The 18,060-nt window shown below is 37.5% G+C and overlaps 2 protein-coding genes across 3 annotated transcripts in view; one reads left to right on the top strand and one right to left on the bottom strand.

Annotated features, from left to right (window-relative positions):
- Nucleotides 1–8,357, top strand: part of Nufip2 (nuclear FMR1 interacting protein 2) — a 27,831-nt gene extending 19,474 nt beyond the window's left edge. Inside the window, exons 3-4 of the mRNA XM_021175587.2 lie at nucleotides 1,146–1,178; nucleotides 5,357–8,357. Coding sequence (XP_021031246.1) covers nucleotides 1,146–1,178; nucleotides 5,357–5,409 — 86 coding nt within the window. The 3' untranslated portion in view covers nucleotides 5,410–8,357. The remainder of the gene's footprint in view (nucleotides 1–1,145; nucleotides 1,179–5,356) is intronic.
- Nucleotides 8,358–14,311: 5,954 nt separating this feature from the next.
- The window catches only part of Cryba1 (crystallin beta A1), a 6,975-nt gene continuing 3,226 nt past the window's right edge, over nucleotides 14,312–18,060 (bottom strand). Inside the window, exons 4-6 of one of the 2 annotated variants that reach the window (XM_021175588.1) lie at nucleotides 16,670–16,811; nucleotides 15,248–15,390; nucleotides 14,312–14,596 (exon numbers count right to left, since the gene is read on the bottom strand). In XM_021175588.1, coding sequence (XP_021031247.1) covers nucleotides 14,449–14,596; nucleotides 15,248–15,390; nucleotides 16,670–16,811 — 433 coding nt within the window. In that variant the 3' untranslated portion in view covers nucleotides 14,312–14,448. The remainder of the gene's footprint in view (nucleotides 14,597–15,247; nucleotides 15,391–16,669; nucleotides 16,812–18,060) is intronic. The other variant, XM_021175589.1, reaches the window with a different exon arrangement.

Raw genomic sequence — 18,060 nt, forward strand, 5'->3', positions numbered from 1 at the left:
TCCTGGAACTCACTTTGTAGACCAGGCTGGCCTCGAACTCAGAAATCTGCCTGCCTCTGCCTCCCGAGTGCTGGGATTAAAGGCGTGGGCCACCACCGCAGGGCTAAATACTTTTTTAAAAAAGGCTCTCAAGTTCAAGACCAGTTTGAATATGTCAGCTTAGAGGCCACTCAGGGTTACATAGTGAAATCCTACCTCAATATCAAACTTTAAAGATAAATTTCGTTAAAAAGAAATTTAGCGTTTTTTGGGGGGTGTTTATTTTTTATTTTGTGCCTCTGTCAGAAGACCAACACTGGTGGATGTCTTGAGTTCAAGGCTATCATGGTCTACAAAGTTCATTCTCTCTCCCCCCCACCCCCCTGAATAGTTTTCATTTCTATATTTTCTTTTTTTCTTTTTTTTTTTTATTATATGTAAGTACACTGTAGCTGTCTTCAGACACACCAGAAGATGGCGCTAGATCTCATTTAGGGTGGTTGTGAGCCGCCATGTGGTTGCTGGGATTTGAACTCTGGACCTTCAGAAGAGCAGCCAGGTGCTCTTAACCCACTGAGCCATCTCACCAGCCCTCATTTCTATTTTCAGGGACTAATTCTTTGGGTTTTGTATTATAAGTATTAAAAGCTATTTATGGTCTTAATCATTTAGATTTCTGCTGTAAAGCTTTGTGTACTGGGGTAGTAGGTAAAAAATATTTACTATATGTACACTTTTGCATATCTTTGCTATTTGTGAATATAGAATCTTACCAATTTCACATAACAATTAGCTTTTATTTTGTATGTACACACACACACACATACACATGTACATATGTATCTTATAACTGTGTGTGGAGGTCAATGAACAACCAGCATTCTTCTACCACGTAGGTCTTAGAGATTGTAACTTGACATTAGGGTTGGTAGGAAGCAATTCTGCCAGCCTAATGATTGATTTTTCATAATTAGCATTTACATAATCTATTTCAAAATTTTAGTGCCTTGTGTTGCATAAAGCTATACTTTATCAGTCAGTCCTACCTTTATCCCAGCAGTAATCAGTCTAGGTTTTTCAGATGTAAGAGATAAAAGTATAGCATTATTATAAGGGATAAGCAGAGTTTTATTCAGCATTCATTAATAATTTTTCCTCTCTTACAGAAATGGAATCTATATGGAATTTGCAGAAGCAAGGTAAGAATGGTTTGCTACTTAAAATGTTAATACTAATTATGACATTTGTTTTAGTGAGACTAATTTGGAATCATGACCTATTCTATTCATTAACAGGCTTTACTTTTTTTTTTTTTTAAAGATTTATTTATTTATTATATGTAAGTACACTGTAGCTGTCCTCAGACACTCCAGAAGAGGTAGTCAGATCTCATTACAGATGGTTGTGAGCCACCATTTGGTTGCTGGGATTTGAACTCTGGACCTTCAGAAGAGCAGTCGGGTGCTCTTACCCACTGAGCCATCTCACCAGCCCCAGGCTTTACTTTTTATTATTAATTTTTTTGGTTTTTTGAGACACGGTTTCTCTGTATAGCCCTGGCTCTCCTGGAACTCACTTTGTAGACCAGGCTGGCCTCGAACTCAGAAATCTGCCTGCCTCTGCCTCTACCTCCTGAGTGCTGGGATTAAAGATGTGTGTCACCACTGCCTGGCAACAGGCTTTATTTTTTGTAGTAAATTAACAACTCTTCAAAAGAAAAGACAGTAATTGCCATACCAAGACTGCTAAAGAGTGACTTGTAATCTCATCTCTTTGAAGGCTGAAGCTTTAAATTTAAGGCTATAATGGGCTACAGTTTTTCAGGGAACATGGAAACTCTACCTTTTAAAATAGTTTAGTTCTTTTTCTTTTTTAGACAGGTTTTCTCTGTGTAGACCTGGCTGGCCTTAAGCTTAAATGGATCCAAGTGCTGGGGTTAGAGGCGTGTGCTACCACACCTGCAGAGGCTCAGAGTGTAATGCTTAGTATAGAGCTCACGCTTAATAGACAAGGCCTTGGGCATGACCCCAGTACAGCCAGCCCTTCCCAGTGCCTTCCTGTCTCTTCCAAATACAAATATTTTGAGTAAGTCAATATAAATGTTTTTACCTTTAGCCATTCTGCCTGTGCTTATGTGGTAAACAAAAGGATACCCTAAGAACTAAAACATTTCATATTTTAGGATAATCAGTGTTAGAGAAACATCTAGACTGTATTGAATGGTGTTTGGAAATGAAAAGAATTAGCATTCACTTTTATCCTCCCATAACCAAGATTGAACAAGTAGGACAGGGAATGGGTATACAATTGACATGTTGTCTTTGATTGCTTTCAAGTCCCTAATTACGTAAATAACCTGTTCAGTTTGTTTGTACAGTGTTACTTGTATGTGTATGATTTCAGGGCTGATCATTTGGTATTGGATAATCAGTTGGTGTGATCTTTTCTGGGGAAGACTTCTCAGCTCCCAGGTGTTTCTTTGTTGCCATAGTTGCCTGTAGTGTTGGGTTGAAGCTCCTGGACTTGCTCATTCACTTTAGCATGTCTATTGTTTTCCTTGTTCAGCTCATATCTAGGCAGTCATGTTGGTGAGACTTGATGGGTATAGTTTCTGTGTCATCACTAGGAGAGGATTGTGTTAACAGCCAGTGTGTTGCAGAGAAGTTTCGTTTATGTGGGGTGAGGGCTACACTTAATTGTCCACATAGGAACAAATATTATTTATTGTAAGGATTATGCTGGATTGTAAAGTGATGATTGTATATTTTCACCCAAGATCCATGATTTTACTAGCCATAGGTATTTGTCTAGGTTTCCAGTACCAGGAATGATTTTCCCTTTTGTTAAGGGGGTCTTGAGTCTCATTAGAGACTTGTTGCTTATGCCAAGGTATGTGTGCCACTATTGCACCCTTAAGGTTATCATTGCTGGTGGTTGGTGTTTGTAGGCATCATAGCTAATCTCCTTTTCTTAGAGTCAAGGATCAAGTTTTTTTTTTTTAATACAGCCATGGCTTAGAGATAATTAGTAAACACTTAAATTGTTTCTTTATACATTTCAAATCAAACAGGAATGGGAAAGAGACTGCAAAATGAATTCCGTAATTGTAAAATACAAAATTGTTAAATAGCTAGTGACTGTAGGGATTAGTATTGTCTTCATGGCAGGTTGTGTTTGGAGTTCTAAAAAGGATATTTTTGTATCAACTTCTTTTTTTTTTTAAAGATTTATTTATTTTTATTATATATAAGTACACTGTAGCTGTCTTCAGACACTCCAGAAGAGGGAGTCAGATCTCATTACGGATGGTTGTGAGCTACCATGTGGTTGCTGGGATTTGAACTTTGGACCTTCGGAAGAGCAGTCGGGTGCTCTTACCCACTGAGCCATCTCACCAGCCCCCTTGTATCAACTTCTTGTTAAGAAGCCAGGTTAATTTTTTGTGGTTTTATTTTGTTTGCTTTTTTTTTTTTTTTTTTTTCGAGACAGGGTTTCTCTGTATAGAAACTGGCTGTCCTGGAGCTCACTTTGTAGACCAGGCTGGCCTCAAACTCAGAAATCCGCCTGCCTCTGCCTCCTGGAATTCTATCAGTAGACCAGGTTGGCCTCAAACTCAGAGCCTGACCTGGCTCAGATGGTATTTAAAGTGTAAGCAACCACTTTAAGCTAAGATAAATGAGATAATTTGTTCTTAAGTATTTTCAGATCTATTCCTTTCTATTAAATAATGAATTAAAGGTTTGCATACTCATCTTGGGAGCGTGGCAGGGGGTGGGGGGTGGGGAATGGAAGAATCCAGGACCTCAAGCAAATGAGGAAAGCATTCTAACTGAGCTATGTTCCTAGTTTTTGTTGTTTTTCATTTGGTTTGGTTTTTCTAGACAAGGGTATCTTTTTTATTTGTGTAGCTCTTGGTTGACTTGGAACTAACTATGTAGACCGAGCTATCCTTGAATGCAGAGATCCACTTGCCTCAGCCTCTCAAGTGTTGGAATTAAACAAGTGCCCCTCTATCACTTGGCTTCCTGGTTTTCCGTTTTACTTAAGCATACTAACTTTTTAAGATATACTAGGTCTAGTTAGTATCACACACCTTTAATCCCAGCAGAGTCAGGCTATATTCTGAGATCAAGGCTAGGAAGGCTGTAGTAATAACTGGCTAGATGTTTAGCAGGTAAAGGTGGAAATGTGAATTTAATTTTCAAAACCCATATAAATAAAGGTGGTCAGGAGGAGAGAATTAACTTCAAAAAGTTGTTGTCCTTTGCCCTTTATATGTGCCATGCCATACACATCAACATACACAAGTATGTAAATATAAAACAAATTTTTAATGAACTCTCTAGAAGGGAACACAGAATAGCTACTTAATAAGCATTTAGGCACTGGGGGACAGTGGTGGCACACGCCTTTAATCCCAAGCACTGGGGAAGCAGAGGCAGGTGGATTTCTGAGTTCAAGGCCAGCCTGGTCTACAGAGTGAGTTCCAGGACAGCCAGGGCTACACAGAGAAACCCTGTCTCAAAAACAAAAACAAACAAACAAAAAAGAACTTTAAAAAAAATAGAAAGAAAAGAATTTAGGGTAGCATTTAAAAAAAATTAGCCTTGTAGTCTTTGCCCAGGCATGTTTTGACAGTTGCAAAGATTTCTTCTGATATGATTGGACTCAAGGTCTTTTATTTTCTAGGCATGTGCTCTGTATGTTGGCTCTTAAATTTATGTTTGCTGAGTATAAAAATGGAAATAATATTGTGGGAAATAAGGAGTAAATAAAGTGACTAGAACTAAGCTAGTTATTGTGATTTAGTTGATTATTACCATGAAATATTTGGTGTTAGGTTTTATTTGAGCCAGCCATTCCTTGCCGAACATCCCACTGTGGTTAAAATAAATTTTAGGCTGGGGCATGATGGCACATGCAGCACCTGGCAGAAAGACTCAGGAGTTCAATCAAGAGGGACACTAGGAGTTCAATCAAGGTCAGCTACACAGCAAGTTTAGAGACCATCCTGGATCACATGAGACCTTGCTAAATTTCTTGCTAAAAACAAAATAAGCCCAAGAATTTCTCTATTATCTTATGACTTGGGCTCTTTTTCTCCTTTTTACTTTTCCTACTTTTGTAATCAGGCGAATCACAAGGAAAACGCCTTACTAAATGAACTGAAACAGGAAAGGGTTAGTCTCTAGAGGTTGAAGTCTTCACTGGGTTGTAGAGTACCTGTTGTTGGGAATTTATTTGGTGTACCGAGCAGCCACAGCTCCAGTTGAAAAATCAGAAAAGTTGAATGATTGCTTGTGATTTGTTTCTGGGTTAATTGTGAGGTTTTGTTTTGAATTTGCTTAATTAGTTTACTTTTTCACTTTGCCTCTAGATCCCAAAAGGATAATCACTTACAATGAAGCCATGGATAGTCCAGATCAATGAAGGACCAGACTGCCTATTTGTAACCTTTCTGCAGCATTAGAGCCACCGTTCATGTGGGACACAAGGCTTTTATGCTCCTAGATCTTCAACGCAGCAGAGGAACCATAAGTAGAATCACAGGATAATATATACAAATATATATATATATATACATATATATATATAGTTATTTAAAAAAAGGCAACTGAAAGTAATTAGACTTCTTAAGGAATCAAATTTATTTCAAGAGACTACACATGGTTATTTAATCTCCGGTACTGAATAGTCTTTTTCTTTATTATTTTGTTAGTTTTTGTTTTTAAGTGTGAATGCAAGTGATTAATGAATACAGACTTAACAAGCGTGGTTCTAAAGTTCCTGCTGTCATCTGCTTGGGCAACAAATGACCCACTGGAAAGGCAAATCCACTTACTTCTAGGTATCTGTACCTTGTTCTGTGACTAAAGTGATACACTAATCACGGGGAACCCAGAATGATTCAACATTTTCCCCTACTCCACCCTTGATCTTTTAGTTTTGAGCCCTGCGAGAATGCTGGATAAATGCCTTGAAGTTTGCAGGGATGTTTTTTGTTGTTTGTTTTTTGTTTTTTTGTTTTAATACAATGATTTGCATGTCTTGCCAAGAGTTCTGCAGCCTATGTGGGGTGTTGGGGAAATAGTTCCTTTCCTTTTATTTTTTGTTGGGTGGGGACAGGGGGAGGGCATTGAAGTTCTACAATCCTGGAATAGTTTGTGGGTATATAGTTAACATACTTTGGTTACATGTTTTGACTTTGAACATCTAAGATTGTCATTCAAAGAAAAGTTGCAGAACAAGTAATTGGCTGATAATTACCCATTGTAATTGTGTAACTGGGAGCAAAAATATATTCTGCTTTTCCGCTGTAGGTGCTCAGACTTGCTCTCTGTCACTAACACTAAGTGTATACTCTTGTTTTTCATCAACCATTTAAGAGAAACTTATGTACCTTTCTGTAAATTCTTTTAATTTCAGTTTCTCAGCAAAAGAAAAAAAATTCATGAAAACCGTCTGTTTTTTTAGCCAGTGAGGAGGTAATAAATCCTGATTATAGAAGGTGTGTTTTCAAGCAAATTTTACTTCTAAGCTTACTTGTTTCTGATTATATCTTAATATATTTTATCATTAGAGCAAGATTGGGTTTCTTTGGTTATTTTTTTTTCTTTTTTTTAAAGAAAAATAATGTGAAATTCTGAATTTTGTTTTGGGCAGAAAGAGCATTAGCCCTGTCTTATCATCGCATTACCATCCTGTTGTGCTGCAGCTTGTGTATAGCATGCTTTTGTGTGTGTGTGTGTGTGTGTGTGTGTGTGTGTGTGTGTGTGTGTGTAGAAACGAAGGGTCCAATTTAAGACTGGGTGATGTTAGTGGCATAAAAACAAGTTCTCTGGCCTGATGTAGCAACACATCACACACATAACACATACAGAGAAATTAATGTATCCATGTATGTCAAATACAAGTTAAACCAGCAGGGCATTTATACAGTTGCAGTCTTCTAACAAAGGCGAACTGGATCCCCTAGACACTTTGGGGGAGGAAGTAGTTACTTTTTATTCTTGTTTTCTAAGAAATGTCCAGTTTTGAGAGATTGTAGTGTGGATGGATTTTCTGGTTTTGTTAACTATTTCAGGTTTTTAACAAATGTTCATGAAAGAAGCTATTTGATTTACTGCAGAGAAAAATACTTTTTAGTCTGGATTTCTGCCCTGCTTAGATTTTTTTTTTTTTTAAGTATAAGCATGGATTGCCAATTCCACTTGATGTAAACAAAACTTTTTATACATAATATATATAATAACTTATTGTATCAGTCCAGGTTCAGAAACTTGTGGTAGGCCAGTTTCAGATAGTTTCATTTCACCTGTAAACTGTATCACTTTTACTGATATTGTAATTTTCAAATGTATAATATGTTTACAGATGTGCCCTGCATTTAGTCGCTTTGTTCCTATTTTGATTTTTTTTTTGTTTTTGTTTTTGTTGTTTATTTGTTTTTGTTGTTGAGTCTCCTGCCTGCTTGCCAAAAGCTAGGATGCTTCAGGCCGGTGTACATCAGTGAGGCATCCTTGAGCTTTAAAGCATTGAACAAACTGGAAAATGCAACATGCCACATATTGAACTGAGTCTGTGTTTTGTGTTCCTTTTTTTTTTTTTTTAAATAAAAATTTTCAGAAAATTTAAAAAAATAATCTTGATTAAAGAAAAACGAGGCTCCAGTTTGTTTATAGGTTTTAAAGTTCTGCTGTGTGTTTAATTGCCTTGTGTGACCACTTGTCGCCTTAGGGCCGAATCCTTACCCCACTTTTTTTTAAAATGTCCATTTTGCTTGCCTGGAATTTAAAAGTTCTTCTGTTGCACAAATCACAAAAACAAAACAAAACAAAATTATACTTCCTTGGTTTGTGGAGTACAAGGTTGAATGAACATAGTCAAAATGAAAAGAAAATTCTAGTTTCCTGAATTGGGATTTTTAACTTAGAAGTTAATACTTAGTACCTTTAAAGGCCTTCACTTTCATCGTTCCCTTTCCATAACTTCAGGCCTCTGTACAGAGAAGCTAAAAAGAGGTTATTTCTCCTTCTCTGTCCAAGGGTTGAGAATCTCACTTCTAAATGAAACAATGCAACATTTCACTTTGATTTGTCCACTGAAATTTTCTCAATAATGTGGTTAGAGGTATATATATACATATATATATATATATAGTAGTTAGAAATGTCTCTTAACTTTATGGGATCCCTAGTGGCCCATCATATTAACTGTCAGTATTTTTTGGACATTGGGTTAATGGACTTAATTGCCTCAGTACGAGCAGGACTTTGGGACAGATATCTTTTGTGCTGTTGGATACTTGTCTCAATCTTTCTCCTTAGGTCCTCACACAGTTCCTTACAGAGCACTTATTAAAAAGTCTTACGAGTTCATCTGCTTTCTGATTTTTTTTGTGTGTGTGTGTAAGCTTCTAAAAGAAAGATCAGCTGTGATTTAATTTAGCACATTTAAATAACAACATGTTGGTATAAAGAATTTTCCTTCAACTCAGAGTATTAGTACTGTAGCATAAACCAAATACAGTCTAGAGGGGATTTTTAACATCCCTCCATTTAAAAGACTGAAAAAAGGTGTGTGTGTGTGTGTGTGTGTGTGTGTGTGTGTATGTTGGGGAAAGATGAAGATACTAAGAAATAGTAAATGAATGTGTAAGACATTATATTAGTATTCAGAGAATGAAACTTGTATTTATTTTGTGCCATTTGTTTTCATTACATGGGATAAAGTCAGGTGGTTTAAATCCTTCAAGGGTAGTACTAGAAAATGGCACTAAGGATGAAATCATGACCTATTTTTTTAATGGCTAAGAAACTAATTATGGGTGATGATTTCCTTTTTTTTTTCAGTTCGTCTTGATTGTAGGTTTTATGTCACATACCACTCAATTTTGTGTAAAAGTCTTGAATAATCTCCCTTCCTCACAAAAGACAGGGTGTATTTATCTTTTCTCCATTCTCACTTCAACAACCTGAAGTTAATTGCATAGTATTTCCTCTAACCTTAGTAGTGAACCTTCACATTAATAAAGTTTTTATGGTGTCTATAGTAGCCTGCTCTTCTCTACTTTCTAGGAGGGGATAGCCAATATCTAAAAACTTGGTAGTGACACCTTTTTCCCCCCATCCTCCATCGGCTTTCCTAGTTACCACTCAATCAGCAAAAACAAAAAAACAGTGCTGTAATTTTGTTTCAATGACAGTTTGTGGAGAAAATAAGGCAAACCTCAATTGATAGGGCAGTGTCTTCACAAAATTGGACGTGTCAGCAGTAGCTGAACACTTGGTAGACTTGTTGCCAGCCTTCACCAAAAGCTTTTTTCTTTTTTTCTTTTTTTTTTTTTTTTTGAGGTCAGTGAAAAGGCATGTAATGTGAACTTGAACCAGATGGGCACATGCCAAGGATATTGAAGACTTGGCTCAATTTAAAAAACCTGTCTAAATAGGGTGGTTTTGGTGTGGTAAGGTGTCTCTCAAGTCACTTAGTGTGCAGAATTGTTTGATACCACTTCACCATATTTTAAAAATACACACCTCCTTTTATATATTAACCAACTGAACTAGTAATGTAGTGGGCCAGATACGTGATGTTTGCCTGCCAGAGTGGGTTTTGATAGGACTGCATTAGGGATGGGGTTTACTTCCCCGTCTCCTAGAAGCTTGGTAGGAAAGCACAGGACAAGAGTAAAAGTCTTAAGTAGCTACTTAAAGGTGGCCAGAAGAACACAAGGCCTGATGACAAGTCACTGATTTTTCTCTTTGGCATCAGTAGACTTCTGTGTTGAAGGTGGGCTTCTGCTGTGGGTATCTTAAAATGCTTATGAACACTTAGGTATATATATGTCAGTGAGTGGCAAGAATGATATTATTAACTCCACTCAAGAACTGATCTACTGAGTTTTAAGAAAGTCTTAAAGCAGTTAAAGAATGCCAGCAGTAGTTGAGTTTTAAGTTCTCCATCATAAAGTGCCCAGCAGAGCAGCAGTCGTGTAATACTATTCTATTCTGAGGACTGTCAAATATGGACTAGAAACTCAATAGACACCCTAAGCTGTAATTGGATTGCTGGTTCAAACATTTCTTAATTAGAAAATTTTGTTCTGAAGTCATAACGTTTAGATGTCTGAAGTTTTTGGGTTTTTTGCTTTTTTTTAGGTGGGGTGGGGGTGTTGATACAGGGTTTCTCAGTGTAGTACTGACTGGCCTGGAACTTGCTCTGCATACTAGGCTGGCTTGGAACTTAGATCCGCCTGCCTCTGCCTCCGATTGCCACCAAGCCTAGCAATGTCTGTTATTTAACAGCTTTATTTGAAATAGTTACAAGTGTTTCCCCCTGTTCAGTTTGGCTTTCCTTGTAATCTGTTTTAATCTTCAGACCAAACAACTTAGATTAACATTACAATAGCTTTCTGTATATATATCCCCTTTCCTCAGGTGCTAAACAAAGGCTCCAAAATGAATACTGCTTTAGTAACATCTCTTATTAAAATGCACATTTCTTTTACTAATTGTAAAGATTTGGTGTTAACAAAATGGTTTTAATATGTAAATATGAACGAATACCTTAAGTTCTACTTGTCCATTAAGTGTGTTTGCATTTAAAACTTTTGTAGATAATTTTTCACAATCTTTAATACATTTCATTAGGTATTATTGCATCTTTAGAATGAAAACAACTGTTTTGTCTTAGATTACGCCTGCTGCTGCTGCTGCTGCTGCTATGGAAAACTGAGAAATCAAGAATGTGATGCACTTTTTAACATTACTATATACCATAGGTTGCTTTAATACCTTTTTTTTAGTAGCACAGCCACTAACAAAAGTGAACAGAGTTTATTATTCTCTTCAGGTGTGAGTAGTAAAGTAGTCTAGTTTGTGTTGATTTATGAAGGGGACAATAACTTTAAATTTTTGGTTAATATTATATTTTGGCCTTAAAGTGTCTTCTACTACTGAAAATATTTTAAGTCATAGCTTTGTTTCTATTCCTTCTGCTTCAAAAAGACTTGGGAAGAATTAGAGGAAGTCATTTCATTGTTTTTTTTTTAGTTGTCAGTAAGCTGGGTTTTTTTATTACATTTATTTCAGAGAAGTAATGCTACCCTAAACCAATCATACTTAGTTTAGTTAACAAGCTCCCAACTATTCCACTTCTCTAGTATATATTCAAAGATAAACAAGGTGTAAGAATGCAACTTGACAAAGGAAAAATATCTTTGCAAGCACATACTCAAAGATGAAGGAGGAAAAGCCCAAAAAAGTATAGAGGAAGGACACCAAATGAGGTGGAGGAATATGAGAATGATGTGTGGTCCAAAGCTATCTGGTTATATTTTGATGTTGCCAATATTGCAGAGCCAAATTTTTAATTTGCTTACTAATATATTTGTTGGCCAGAGATGTATTTTTATATCAGTGTGCCTTGCATGTATATTAACTTTGGAAAGGCCATGTAGTAAATGCCTGAGATGTTGATGGGTCTTACCACCTCACTGATTTTTATGCAGTTGAAATGTTCATTCTATTGCCCAACTGGTGCTCTCTGTTTAAAGTTATAGATCTTGTCAAACTGGAACTCTTTTATAAACTGGGGAAGTGACTTGCTTTTTCACTAGTCTCCCCCACCCCCATAGTCTGTTAGTGGCTGGTCTGTAGGGAAATAGTAAAGATTATTCACTACCTTTCACTACCTACCCTATCCTTAACACCACCTTCAAGTAATGTGATAATACCATTTTTTTGTGCGCTTTGAAAAAAGTTTGAGCTTGCTGCCTCCTTTAGTGTTATGAAAGGTATTATTAAAAGCATTGTTTGCAACAATACAGGAAGATGATGGGTGTCCACATTAATTTGGGATTCTTTGTGAGCTTTACTTCAAGTTATTGGCTCATTCCAACAATTTTATTGTTGAAGCACCTTGCTTAGGAATTTTTAATATTCATGTCTGCAACACTTGTCTCAAAATAAATTGTGCAATTCTTGTCAAAATACAGTAAACAAAGACAGATCTGAACTCTCCCTAACGTGACTTGTTAGTTTCTGTATTTCCTGCCAGTGTAAATGTGAAAAGCTTTGCTTGCATTACGTTTTAGAAATGCATTTTGCACACTCAGTTTTGCCGAAGCTCCGTGAAAAGGTTAGATTTAAGTAGATGAATAAAGCTATGCACATGTTTTGAAAGTTTAATTTGTGTGTCATTACCAAAAGTAATCTGTCATTATTTTGCTGTTCTTAGCTTTACCATCTTTGGAAACATGGTTTAAAGTTATAATGTGGGCTAGCTCATCAGCGGAACTAAAATGGAGGAAAACTGGCACCCACTGAATAAAGTTGAGTTGAAATGAGAGCTTGACTTGTATCTATTAAAGGGCTTTTTTTCAAATAGGACAGTTGTATCAGCTTTATAAACCATTGGATCCAATGTTCTCAGTGAAATTTTAAATATTTATGAAAAGGAAATGGAAAGTCATTCAAACTGAAATGAAGGATAGACCTTTGCCATATGAAGCTCTGACAATTTTATGTCTTAAATCTGGTTTAAAGATAGGATAGCCTTTTAACCTTTATTTTAACATGAATTTGATTAACTGGATGATTTGAAATTAAAGTAAGTTTAAAGGTCAAAGCACAAGATTGTTTTAAAGATATATTGAAAAGCCCAAGTTGATCTGAGCAAGTTCATGATCTGGGCATGTTTGGTTAATTCACCGCAGTTGCATGTTCTAAGTAGTTTCACTTACATGAAGTTTGCACTTACAAAGTTGTGTAGATGTGCAGGCCAGATCTTGTCATTCATCTTCTAACAGATAGCTTTGTTCATTTCCTTAGGACATTTGTAGACGAGTAGAAGATCTTATCAATGGTGTTTTCCCCAGGCTCCCAGATACAAGATATATTTCATTTTATAGCTTTATCTATTAAAAGAGGGGTACTTATCTTTCATCTTGTTGATTTTTGAAAAGACAGCAAAAATTCTGTTTGTTAATAGTGACAATAACAAAAATCTAGTAAAGATTCAAAATGTGGTTAATGATGCATAACCTTATAAACACAGGTTGTAGCGAACAGCTTGGATGGCTTTGGCTACTTTGCATATCTGTCATTAGTCTGATTCACATCTTAGTAGTTGATTACACCTGTAATCCTGGTAACCAGAAGGCTGAAGCAAGCGGATTGTGAGTTCCAAGCCAGACTGGCCTGCATGGCAACAACATAGTAAATGTATTGGAGAAGTAAAGTAATCTCTATTGTGTGCAGATATTGATTTATGAGCTGGGTTGCCTTTTAATTCTGGAAAAGGAGAATTAGTGCATTATAGTCACGTTAGAAGATGTTGTTGGCCCTTTTCCTGCTGAAATTTTTTTCAATACTTGTTTTGCCCAGTTTAAAAAATAATAAAAGTAGGTCTTTTTAGATAGAACAGTGACCAGAAGTTTATTGTTTTGCTAAATAACTGACTGCTTAGTTATACTAAAGCTGTTGATGTTATGGATTCCAAGGAAGTGTCAGTTACATGATGATCTTCCTTTATTAATGTCTTACTTAATGTTCAGTGTTTTAAAAATACAGAATTACACTCCACAACCATACTCAGATTTACTTATTTTATCAGAAAAACTTGAGATTTGTAGATCAAATAAGACAATTAAGTGTACATTGAATAAAAAAGTTTAAAAGTTTTTGAGGTGTTTGTGGGTTTTTGTGTGTGTGCGTATTTTAATTATTAAATTCCTTTCTGAAAATTTAGATCAGACAATAACATTGATTTTACAAAGGTCAATTGTGCAAAGAGCTTCGGTCTTGTGATTATTATGTCTCTTTTCTTGAAACAGGGTCTCACTCTATAGCTCTTGTTGTTCCGGAACTTACTGTATAAACCCCGTTGGCCTCAATCAAACTCAGATCCACCTGCCTCTGCCTTCCCAGTGCTGGGATTAAAGGCGTGCGCCACCACTGCCAGGTGGTTGGGAGTTGTTTTCCTTTGTGTGTGTGTGTGTGTGTGTGTGGTTTTGTTTTTTTTTAACCCTGGCCAGTTCCAGCCCCACTCTCTCGTGCCCAGCTCACTCAGGCCTATTATTTTATATAAGTGCACTAGCTATCTGTCTTCACACACCATAGGAGGAGGGCATCAGATCTCATTACAGATGGTTGTGAGCCACCATGTGGTTGCTGGGATTTGAACTCCTGACTTCTGGAAGAGCAGTCAGTGCTTGCTCTTAACAACTGAGCCATCCCCAGCCCTGGCTTTTTTGTTGTTGTTGTTTTCCCCCAAGACTTGTCTTTTAAAAATAATCAGCCACAAAAGAGGTTTGTATAAAGTATTTGAATCAGTTTCCAAGGTACTTTTTTTTAAATGACATTTATTGTGGATTTTAGCGCTAACATTTGGAAGCAGTGTCTGGGCAGAACATAAAATTCTAGAGTGCTTAGCAAGATGTCATGCTTGAGGAATTTTGGAACTTTTACTCTACTGTTGTATTCGGCGAATTGATTGGATCTGGGAAGTCTGGGCGTGAGATCCCCACTCTCTCCAGTGCTTGTAGTCTCCTCCGTGGTGGTCACATTCCAAGATATACTGATAACCACGATATCCAGGGTACTGGTAGCAAACCCAACTAGAAAATTCAAAGCATATTTTGTTATTAAATCTGGTAAGTTCATAACCCCCCTCCCAAAAACCTGAGTACTTTTTTTCTCGATATCAAGTCATTAGTAGGTTAGGTTCCAACTAGCCTTATGAAAAAGTAAAGGGGACTGGAGAGGTGGCTCTGTGATTTAGAGTGCTAGCTGCACTTCCAGAGGTCCTGAGTTCAATACCCAGTAACTATATGGTGGCTCACAACCATCTGTAATGTGATTCGATGTCCTCTTGTATGTCTGAAGACAGCTACAGTGTACTCATATACATAAAATAAATAAAGGTGTCAGAGTAACTGCTTCTATAAAGATAACCAGCCGGGCAGTGGTGGCACACGCCTTTAATCCCAGCATTTGGGAGGCAGAGGCAGGTGGATTTCTGAGTTCGAGGCCAGCCTGGTCTACAAAGTGAGTTCCAGGACAGCCAGAGCTATAAAGAGAAACCCTGTCTCGAAAAACAACAAAAAAAACAAAGATAACCATTTGAGGAAAATAGAGCAAGTTGTAGCTGGAGCAAAGCATTCTAGATCAGTATTAATATGCCAGTCTATGATATCTAGTAAAACATCCCTTATATCTTAGTATTTGCAAGTCTCAGAAATGTGTTTCATCCTTGTTTTTGTACTTACGCCCCACATTGTATCTTCATGGAACCAACTTCATTGTTGAACCAACCCATGGCTTGCAAGGAAGGGTAGTCATCACAGATTTCCCACTGGCGTCCAATAAAGTTCTCTCTCTCGAAGATGGTAACCTTAGACTCTTTATGATTCTATAATACAGAAGTTTATAAAGACTTTAGTAGCATAGTTATTCTAACTTAACAAATTTGTATTATACTAAATTTTTGTCATAACATCATTGTTGGGCTTAACAGGGATTTTATAAGAGAAAATCCAGCTGGGTTGTTATCGTGTACACGTTTAGTCCCAGCAAAGATAGATCTTTTGAGTTGGAGATATAGAACTAAATTTAGGGAAGAATCATAAGATAGAGTATTTAGGAAGTATCTAGCCCAGGCAAGTGCCATTCCAAAACTCAGAACCATTTTAAACTCAGATATCAAATGGTTGGTTTGTTTCTGCTTAAACATTTTTGTTCAAGATTGCCTTTTAAATTTCCTGGGTACTAGAATTACAAGTATATACTACCATGTCCACCTCTCAGACTAAATGCAGCCTCTTAGAGGCTTCTATTTCCAACTGGGGTCACCATGTTGGAGGAGGAATGTGGAGATTTGGTATTGAAGAGGGTAGTTCCTGCAAACTTTATTCCTGAATTAAAATATTTACTTGTTTATGGATAACTGTGATCTGCCGTTGGTGGTCTTAGATCCAAATTCCTGCCTCTATGCTTTCTTGTTTGCCTTGCACAGCTCCAGATTCAGTCTACTGAAAACAGTCTGAAGCCATGAGCTGGAACATAACTGTCCTTAAAGTCAGTTACTCTCTTTTTATTTTTTTGGTTTTTCGAGACAGGGTTTCTCTGTATAGCCCTGGCTGTCCTGGAACTCACTCTGTAGACCAGGCTGGCCTCGAACTCAGAAATCCGCCTGCCTCTGCCTCCCAAGTGCTGGGATTAAAGGTGTGCCCCACCATTGCCTGGCTCTGGTTCTCTTGTCAACAAGTAAATGGCAATACAAATAAAAAGATTTTTTTTTTTGCTCCAGCCCCACTAGGGTTTTTCAAAATTAGAAAAACAGACCAAGTTTGGCCAGTTCAGTTGTATCCTAAACAAGAGCTTAATCGAAAACTCGATATTATTAAGTAAAAAATATGAATTGCTCCCTAAATTTCAGGAAGAAATTACTTATTTTAAGGATTTTATTTTAATATATGATGAGTACACTGTAGTTGTTTTCAGACATACTAGAAGAGGGCACGGGATTGTGAGCCACCATGTGGTTGCTGGGAATTGAGCTCAGGACCTTTGGAAGAGCAGCCAGTGCTTCCTGTTACAGTCAACATAATTGACAGAAGCAACAAAAATACCTGTCTGACCTCATCCTTTACCCTGCCCCAATTGAAGAAAACTGGATATTTCAGACTCACAGCGGAACAGATGGGTCGGAAGGACATGAGACGCTCAATATGATAGGCATTGCTCCCGCTCCAGGCATCCCACCGAGGGTATTCTCCTCTTTCCAGGATGAACTGTTGCCCACAGAAGCTGGTGTGTTCATAGCCAATCCAGCTGCCAAAAATAGGTCATTGTTGTTCATGGTACTCAAAACCTATATGGCCTAAGGGAGAAGGCCTCTTTTCTTTCAGGTAAGTTTATAGTGAGGTAAAAATATCAAGCCAGTCACTAATGTACACTCGTGAACAGGTTTTTAAATGTATTTTGAACGTAACCACTGAAGACAGTGGTCCCTAGTAATGTGCATTAACAAAGCTCTGTTTCCATTTTAATGATCTCTGCCTATCTGGGGACTGATGACCTAGTCATCAGTTCTTTGGCTCTAGATCTTGTAAGCCTCGTCCTAAGAGCAGTAGCGTGATGGGTTGGGTATCTGTACTTTTTAAAAAATGATCTCCTTTAATCCCAGCACTTGGGAGGCAGAGGCAGGCGGATTTCTGAGTTTGAGGTCAACCTGGTCTACAAAGTGAGTTCTAGGACAGCCAGGACTACACAGAGAAACCCCGTCTAGAAACACCCCCCCCAAAAAAAATAAATAAAGATTTATTGTGTGTACAGTGTTCTGCCTGTATGTATGTTTGCATACCAGAAGAGGGCACCAGATCTCATTATAGATGGTTTTGAGCCATCATGTGGTTGGTGGGAACTGAATTCAAGACCTCTGGAAGAACAGACTGTGCTCTCAACCTCTGAGCCACCTCTCCAGTCCCTCTCCTTGTTTACTTACTTTGAAGGTTCTTCCTATTGCTGTTCATACTTCACCTTAATGGAGCATCCTACGTTGTCAACAACTTAGTCTTACTTATTGAAGCTATTTGCCTGTTTTTTGTTTGTTTTGGTTGGTTTTTTGTTTGGTTGGTTTGGTTTTTTTCGAGACAGGGTTTCTCTGTGTAGCCTTGGCTGTCCTGGAACTCACTCTGTAGACCAGGCTGGCCTCGAACTCAGAGATCCGCCTGCCTCTGCCTCCCGAGTGCTGGGATTAAAGGCGTGCGCCATCTCTATTTTGGTACAGAGCAGCTTGTGGAAGCTTGATCACGTACAAACCCACTTCTGCATAGGACAACAAGAATTCTAGTGTGGGTTTACACCCGGGTCAACCTGCCGAAAATCAGAAGACAAAAGCCAAAGAATATCACCAAGATTGACTATTGACAATAAATTTCTGGAACACTGAGAACTAATATGCCTCTGGGGTTCTTGAGGTTTTGTTCCTTTTTTTTTTTTTTTTTTTTTTTTTTGGTTTTTCGAGACAGGGTTTCTCTGTATAGCCCTGGCTGTCCTGGAACTCACTTTGTAGACCAGG

The sequence above is a fragment of the Mus caroli genome, chromosome 11 (genome assembly GCF_900094665.2).
Source record: "Mus caroli chromosome 11, CAROLI_EIJ_v1.1, whole genome shotgun sequence".
Taxonomy (NCBI): Eukaryota; Metazoa; Chordata; class Mammalia; order Rodentia; family Muridae; genus Mus; species Mus caroli.